A 9,095-nucleotide genomic window follows, 5' to 3' on the forward strand; every position below is an offset into this window, starting at 1 on the left:
CAAAGCTTGGTTGCAGACTGACCTGTGACAGCCCCAGGTAGATGGAAACAGTCTCAGAGATGTAGAGGAAGCGTCCCTCCTTGTTTAGTGCAAATACAAAGCCGTCCAGAGACTGAAACAGAGAAAACAGAAGCAACGTTACATTTACTGCAGAAACATTCAAACATGGAGGCTCCGCCTGCTGCAGGAAGTCAAACCAGAGATGGTTTAAAACTCAGAGAGGCGACAGAGCGTCCACATGGATGAACCATCAGCTGGTTCACAGACGTTTGTCCCCTTCTGTTAGACAAAGAAGAACCCACAAAGGTCCCTGAAACAACTTTAAACTGACAAACATTAGAAGAAAAACATCTACTAAAAACCAACAAATAAAAACAGATCTAACAGGATAATGACCCAAAACACCAAGAATGGACAAGGATTTTATTTCTGTCACCCTGAACCGTAATATGAGAGGAGAAACATGAGAAAACCAGTTTAGCTGCAGTTTAGTCTCAGTTTGTTCTTCTTCCACATTTATAAACTCATCTGACAGCAGCTGAAACCGTTCAGCTGTTCGTCTTCATCTGGACCTGATTCTGTCCGAGTGTCAAACATTAAAACTGTTCGTCTCTCAGCTGAAAGAGGAAACCAGCAGCTGAGTTCCTGTTGAACCGGTTCCTGTTGGCCCGGCTCCAGAGTCCAGAACCATCAGAACCATCAGAAGATGCCAGCTTTAGACTCATGACACGGGTCGTCTACAGTGACGGAGGAAACCTTAACGAGATAAATCTGTCTCCTTCCTCCACACAGATATCCGTGTGTCTAATAGTGTTTTCATGTGCCGATCACGATGTGATCCTTGAAGTGAGCCACACACACACACACACACACACACACACCTGAGAGGTCAGGCAGGTTAATGAGGAACACGTCCTTCTCTACAGTTGATTTAAGCCTCAGTGAGGAAGAGGAGGGACACAAACAGGTGAAATAAAGTTTTATATTTTATCTCTGATTTCTGGTTTCAGAAACAGAAACAGTTGACTGTAAATTTGTACGAACAGATTTAGTAAATAAAAGTGACAAATCCATTTAAAAGAACTAAGAAATGTTCGTTTTATTAAATGCAGTAGCTGTAAATAAAGATTCCAGGATTATTCTTTAATAAAACATTTCTCATTTTTAAACTTCAGTTCAGAGGAAACTAGAAACACTTTTAGGGTTTTAATGACACAGTTTGTCAGTAAAAATGGCTCCTTTTTTAAATCGTGTATGGATTAAGGGAAGAAATTAGCTGCACGGTAACTCTCAGATTAGAGTCGTTTTGGTTTCAGGTGCGGTTCGGACGGTTCTGGTTCTGGGTCACTTCTAACCCGGCAGAGATGTGCCGATGATCCTAACCTGTGTTTTTCCCGTTCCTCCAGGTGAATTTTCCAGGGGATTAAGATGGATTAATTAGAATTAGAAAGCAAGTTTAAAGGTAAGTGTGTGTTGGTTCTGCTGACATGTAAACAAACAGAACCTTGCCGCCTGCTTTAAGTCCCGCAGGTTAAACAGGCTTCAGATTATTAGAGCAGCAACTCCACCCGGAGCTCCAGCCCCACACGGCTTCCTGCTCCGGGTTTGTTTGTTTCCGCCAACACCGGCAGAGCCCGGAAAGGTCAGCCAGAGGTGGGAGGTCTCAGAAAACAAGACAAACACGCTGTTTTTGTTTTCATTACAGAAGATTTTTTATTTGCTGCTGAGAGAAGCAACAGTGTTTCTGAGTTAAACATATTTAACCCAGAGTTTGTTCAGATTCTTCCTTCTTCATGTGTCAGATAGAAACTAACGTTAAAATCCAAACCGTCTCCTGAGACAGGATCCAGGGTTCATCAGATTTTCAACATTAATAAATAAAAAAAGACAGTTTGATCGAATCTTTCCTGATTAAAAGGTTCAAACTTTAGGTTTTCAGCTTCAGTCTTTAAATCACTGCAGGAAGTCTGTTCTGTTTTAAATATGTGACAGCGACTCTTCCTCTCAGCACGTAGCTGCAGAAGCTGCTCAACATGCTGCAGGGTCCTAGTGCCTGACCCGTTAACCTGCTGCCAAAGTCTTCCTGAGGTTTCATGAGACAAAACAAACTCTGAGGCTCAGACCGGGGTCCCAGGACCAGCACAAACCAGAAACACCAGAAACCAGAAACACCAGACCAGAGGTCAAGGACCGGCAGAAACCAGAAACTGACCCTGAAACCAGGACCACCAGAAACTGAAACACCAGACCAGAGGCCCAGGACCAGCACAAACCAGAAATTGACCCTGAAACCAGGACCAGCAGAAACCAGGACCAGCAGGAACCAGGACCAGCAGAAAACAGGACCACCAGAAACTGAAACACCAGACCAGAGGCCCAGGACCAGCACAAACCAGGACCAGCACAAACCAGCAGGATCAGCTGACCTCAGTCTGAGGAGAGACTGTTTACTTCCTTGTGTTATTCTTACCTCTATTTGCATATTAACAGAACTTTACAGTTTCTGATGTGTGTGTGTGTGTGGTTACACAGCTCCATGTTAGTATATTTATGCGCACGTTGTGTTAGATTTTACACATGCTGGAGTTAAATGAGTCCCTATCTTATAATGAATCACAATACGTGTGTGTGTGTGTGTGTGTGTGTGTGTGTGTGTGCGTGCAGACAGACCAAGGACACATCACACACACCTGCTGAACAAGAAGTAAACATACAAAAATATGCAGAAATCACACACACAGTCTGTATCTGCACCACTGTTTGTCTCACACCATCACACTCAGACACACACACACACACCCTGTGGCAGCGGTGTGTGTGTGTGTGTGTCTCTTTATGAAATCACAGAGGGTCTGACCGCCTCATAGTAATTATGCTAATTGCCTGGATGCCCTTGCCTTTATTTATGCGGAGCTGCTAAGATAAATAAAAGGAAATTGCTTTGGATCTAACTGTATTCATTTCAGCATGCTAACTAGAACACTAATGCTGTGTGTGTGTGTGTGTGTGTGTGTGGACGCCGGGCTGGGGGCTCACAGGGTCTGCTGTTCACAGGTTTGTTTACCCTTCAGAATTCTGCAGGTAATTGCAGTTTTGATTGTAGATTTTCTGTCTTTGGGATTGTTTGATGACAGGAAGTGGAGTTATCTGTCAGAGTGTTTTTACACATTTTGTCTTTTTGGTCCACTTCATTCCACGGCACTCCTCTGGGTGTGATGGTTCATGTGTTTCTGAGCCTTCAGACCCACCCAGCTGGACGAGGAGTCCTTCGTTGTTGTTGACCGTGAACGTCAGTCGCAGAAGAACCTGTGGGCCGAGCGTTCAGGAGGTACCTCACCGGGCTGAGGAGAGGAGTCTCCAAACAGTCTCCAAATGTTTCCCTCCAGTCTTAAAGGTTTTATTTCAAACATGTTTTCCCTCAGAATGAGCGGCTGCGGGCGCCTCAAACCCATCTGATGTGGTTCAAGTCCTGCAGGAGCCGAATCACACTGATGATAAACAATTAAAACCTGATCCAGATCTGCATTTCTAAAGTCTACTCCAGCAGATTAAATCAGAAACATGAGCCAGGCTGTGAAGTGGACACCAACATACTGTGCACGAAACGATGTGCACGTCTCGCTGGTCTCAAACACTCAGAATTCATTTCCACTGGAAGAGAAAAGTTGTCTGTTTTCTAGTAATTATGAGTCTCCAACGGGTCTCCATGAGATCCAGCTTCAAACCTTCTCAGGGATCTTCTGTCTTCCCTGCAGCGACCTGATTCAGAGAATCAAGGAGAAATGATCATGATGTAATCAAGAGGAGGACCAACAGAGTCACTTCCTGCCATCGAAAACTGTTGCTGAGTCTGACAGATGAGGCAGAATCTCACTGAGCAGATTGTAAAAAACCTTCACAGGAGTTTCCTAAAAGTCCTGAGATGTTTACAGAGCTTCTCAGTTTCCTCACGTGAGCTGCAGGGCCTCGCTGATGTCGCTGGAATGTTACGCATGTTTGAGAAACTCAGCATATTTTAATCTACAAACAACCAGGCTCAGTGTGTGCTGCTGATCCTGCCTTAAACCCACCTTCATTGAGTTTCCATGATTACAGATTTCACCAGCAGTTTGTCCCAACGTGTCATTCAGATTGTCTCCAACACATTCCTGACAGAGTCCGCCAAGTTGGGCGGCTTTGAGTGTTTTCATCTGTCTGTACTGTTAGCAAAATATCTCATGAATCACTGGATTTACTTCAGTGAAACTCAATGATTGAATGAACATCTACAGCTAAAGTAAACCTGGATCAAGATGGCGACCCCAGCCAATCAGCCTTCAACAGAAACGTCTCAGATTCATCACTCATACTCTGAGCTCTAAAAGATCCAACGAGATCCGTCTTTAAAACTTAAATAAACAAATAAAATCTAAACAAAAAGACGTCAACAAACAAACTGATCCGACAGGAAATGCTCGTTAGCTCTGAACCAAGCTGCTTTCAGGACAGGCTGGCAAAGAAATAATGTTGGGCCACAAATGGTTAAAGAAAATACGAGCCCACACACACACACACACACACACACACACTATAATGTCTAAATCTGTGCATTAAGACAGTAAAAGAAAGAATTGCAATTGATTAGTGAGCACTGCTGAATGGCCTGCTCCCTGTGCTTTCCACCTCCTGCAGATTACTGCATCGATCGGCCTCTCACACACACACACACACACACACACACACACACACACACTCCACCACAACAGAACAGATGAGGCCATCTTTTAACCATTCACAACGGTCGGTTTAAATGTTACTGTCTAGCACTCTGCCTCTTAATGACAAATGGAAAAGAGACTGTGTGTGTGTGTGTGTGTGTGTGTGTGTGTGTGGGTGTGGGTGTGGGTGTGGGTGTGAAAGAGCATGGGGCAAATGGATGGAGGGATAGAAAGAAAAATGGAGAGTGTGATAAATATAATAAATAAACACAAACATTGAGGAAAGTAGGAAAACAGAAAACAAAACCTTCACTTCGGTGATGTTTGGACTAAAGTCAGTTTCAGGCTCATCTTCAGCGTTTCCATGGTTACAGATTTAATCCTGACAAACATCAGAGTCAGGAGACCCTGGGAATGTGGTGAACCGGGTCATTTATCCTTCAGTGGAGGAGGATTTCAGCTTTAATATTAATATAAATTCTGCATCAGTCTGTTTTAACGTCTTTAACTGAACAATTGTACACCTATTGTTTAAACAGAAAACCACTTTCAGATTTCTGTTTTCTTTGTTGGTCTGAAGGAAAATCCTTGGCTGCTCTCGTCATGTTTCCTGCAGCCACCAGAGGGCGCCGGGGGTCGGAGTTAAACACAAACACAGGAAACGATGTTTGCAGCTGGTTCTGACACCAACAGAGATTTTATCCTCAGGAGCAACATGAAGCTCAGCCCAGCAGGGAGTGAAACACTCAGGAAGAAACAAAGAAAATTACAGCTGAAGTCCAAACGGACCCCCTCCTAAAGCAGCAAGTCCAGTTTTTAACTTTCACATCATTCATGCTGAGATTCACCTCTTTATACACGATACGGATAATCTAACAGAGATAGGAAGTGCTACAGCTAGCTGCCGTTTGTTTGTAAATTACCACAGAATTTAAAATAAATGTATAATCCAAACTAATAAAGGTTTATAAAACAGTGCTCATGAAAACCACTGAAAACTAAAATAAAATTGCAGTTCGTCCCTGATTGGACCAGCCGTTAGCTCATCAGTCCTGTTTCTGCAAACTGAGGTCATCTACAGCAGGTAAGATATTGACGGTTGCACACAAACCCACTTCCTGTTCTGAGTAACCGGGTCAGGTCGGACCGGTTCACAGATTACAGATGTCAGGAAACCACTTTCCTCCAAGAACAGAAAACAAGTCAGAGTGTTACAAGACTCGTCTCCGGGAACAAAGAACAAACATCCAACAGAACCGAACAGAACCGGATTTAGATCCATTTACCTCCATCTGCTGCTCGTTTAAACATTCAAACTGAAAACCTGCTTAAAGCCGAAGGTGGGACACCTTCAAATAAAAACAGGCTGGTACATTTATCAAAGCCTCTTAAACAGACGTGTTCCTGATTAGCAGCGCCGTCATTTGAAGCTAAATGATGTTATTCTGCTGCATTTGGGCCGGGTTGGATCCTGCTGCGGTTCTGGAACAAACGCCACGAGGAAACCTTCAGAAAAACAACGACGGTTCTGTTCAGAGTGTCGCTCTTCAGCACAAAGAACCGTGGACCGGTTTCAGGAACGGACCACCGTCCTCCTCGGACTGAACTCATGAGGTTCTGGACCGCAGACGGACAGAACCGAGCTGAAAAATCCAGTTTCTGCTTTAATAACTTTTTGTTTCATTATATTTTCACAGATTAGCAGAACCTCCGAGGTTCATCCGGATTAAACTCAAACCTCAGGAAGTTTCAGATATTTGTTCCTGACACGAGGTTCGAGTTACTTCAAGATGTGCTCGAAAACTTAAAGTTCTGCAGTAAATAAGGCCAGTGTTGGTTCAGTTCTGCTGGAGGGCAGAGCCACTTCCTGCCCAGATAAAGTTCTGATGAGCAGCATCAAGAACCGGGTCGAGAGTCGGCCCGCAAAGGTCAACACACACACCTCACCACCACTGCAGAGCCCGAAAGGTCAACTTCATGCTGATTGGTGATAGAACTATCAAACGAACCAATCAATAGCCAGAGGAAGAGAGGAGGAAGAGGAGGAAGAGGAGGGAGAGAGAAAAGCAGAGGAAGAGCTGGAGAGAAGAGACAATGAAAAGAAGAGAGGAAAGGTGGCAGAGCCAGAGGTGACGAGTCCAAACGGAGAGAAAGAGAAAGTCCAGAAAGGTCAACATGTCAATACAGGAAGGAGGGAGGAAGAGGAGGAGGAAGAGAGGGAGGAAGAAAGGTCAAGACATGTCAATACTGGAAATGGTGAGAAATCAGGAGGAAAATGGACTCCAGCTCCTGGTGAGATGTTCTAAATAAAACGCTCTTTTATTACCGGGTTCCAGGCTCGGTCCAAACCTCTCAGAACCCGTATGATGCCGGATTTCATTTGTTTATTAAATGCTCCAAACTCTAATTTGGCTTTTTGTGAAGGTTTGTAAGGAAATAAATAAAGTGTTTGATGTGCAGCAGGACTGATGGATCCCAGCATCAGTGTGACGCTGCAGACACTGAGCTGCCGCTGCAGCGCCGCTTTAATCAGACGCAACAGTGCGTGCACACGCACACACACACACCCACACCCACACACAAACGCACACAGACACACACACACACACACACACACACACACACACACACACACAGAAACACACAGACACACACACACACACACACACACAGAAACACACACTGATAGCTCTGGTGCAATAATTCCACTCTTCCAGTTATTGCTCAGAGCTCAATATCACTTTAATTCCTTCAAGTGTGGTGTGTGTGTGTGTCTGTGTGTGTTCTCTGTACCGAGGTCCATTACTAACCACATCTGGTGTTCTGCAGCCCTGTCGTACACTGAAGTTATTGCAAAAAGAGAATTTGTCGTCGCCCCACGCTGCAGCCTGGAACTAACAGGAAGTTGAAACTTCCTCAGTTTAAGATTTCTGGAGATTTTACAACAACATATTCAGCTGTGATGTATAAACACCCCAAGTTCTTTCTTCCCAACATCTTCTCTTCTTCTCCAGTTTCCAGTGTCTCTCTCTGCTGGAGTACTGATGGGTTCCTCTCAGAGGTCAGAGGTCACACACCCAAACTGTCACTGACTTCCATTGGATCTGAGCTTCCAAACAGGAAGTGAAGGCTCCTCCTCCATAAACCCTGTAGAACCATCAACCTGAACCTGTGGGACCATCAGAACCTCCTGCTGCTCACAGATCAAGTTTTTATTTTATTTTTTTTAAACATTTAGTTTTTGCAGTGATCATTTTGGAGCTGCCCGTCCAGCATAAAATAAGAGCGTCTGTCACAGCTTATGTCAACTGTTCCTAAAGTTGTGGTTTGGACCCCACGGTCGCTCATAAAACACCAAGTCTGGAGTCCTCAGATCTGCAGAAATTGTTTTTAAAAATAATTTCTACAAGGACATTTTTACTCTAATTGCTACAACAGATAAAAACAATAATTATAACTTAAAAAAAGCAGAATAATATGAGTTCAAGTCCTGGTTGCTGTTGTTTTATGGGTCACCTGGCTCAGAATATTACAAAAGTCCAAAATTACTTCATTATCATCATCATTAAAATGCACATGTGGGCTGGTTACCATGGTTACCTCGCTCCAGCCACAGGGTGGGCAGAGCCAATCAAACAGCCGATATGTTGGGTTTTATTGGAGCTGATAAATCGGGTTAATGCTCTCCAGATGGATGCTGTTTTTCTTTGCAGTTTAACCTCAGAACAACCTTCCAGGAACCCCACGCCACAGAGCAGATGCACATTTTGTCCTTCCTCACGCCGTCTTCCTCTCGGCTGCGACAAAAAGGCTCGTTTTTGGCTTTAAGAGCTCCACCAGCTTCTGATGAAACAAAACCACCAGCTTCAAAAGCTTTTCTGTTAAAGATGCATGAACAAACTGAACCTAAACCACCGATCCTCCTCGTGGTACCAGAGTTTGTGCTGCTGGGACTAAAAACAGCAGCCGTACCATCGAACACCACCGCAGATCTCCCTGAAACTCGCTGCTAACAGGAACGGTTTCTGTTTGGCCACACAGCAGAGTTCTTCAGTGAACGGGAAAAAACCAAACATGTATTTATTCCAGCAGCAGAACTGTTCATAAAAACAAGTGGATGAGGAGAAAAAGCTTCCCTCCTCTCACTCGCCGGCTAATCACACGCTCCCTCGCTCTCTTTAACGCCATCTCCCTGATTAACTTAATGATAAAAGATCCAGTGATAACATGTTGGATATTAGGAGGAGAAAATATAATTACAAAGCTCATTTAATCAGTCATTCCTACTGTTATTGTACGAGCATTACTATTCAGCTTTGAGTGTGTTTAACGGTTTTATCATGGAGGCCCAAGTGGTTAAACTGGAGGATGTGAGGGAATCAGCGTCTCCTCAACGAC

General features: G+C 44.2%; 1 protein-coding gene across 3 annotated transcripts in view; it reads right to left on the bottom strand.

Moving 5' to 3' along the window:
• The window catches only part of LOC108251671 (neuronal PAS domain-containing protein 3), a 208,052-nt gene that overhangs the window by 62,650 nt on the left and 136,307 nt on the right, over positions 1–9,095 (bottom strand). For all 3 annotated transcript variants that reach the window (XM_037977635.1, XM_037977636.1, XM_037977637.1), the window contains one exon: positions 23–112. In XM_037977635.1, coding sequence (XP_037833563.1) covers positions 23–112 — 90 coding nt within the window. The remainder of the gene's footprint in view (positions 1–22; positions 113–9,095) is intronic.

The sequence above is a fragment of the Kryptolebias marmoratus genome, linkage group LG10, assembly GCF_001649575.2.
Source record: "Kryptolebias marmoratus isolate JLee-2015 linkage group LG10, ASM164957v2, whole genome shotgun sequence".
Classification (NCBI taxonomy): Eukaryota; Metazoa; Chordata; class Actinopteri; order Cyprinodontiformes; family Rivulidae; genus Kryptolebias; species Kryptolebias marmoratus.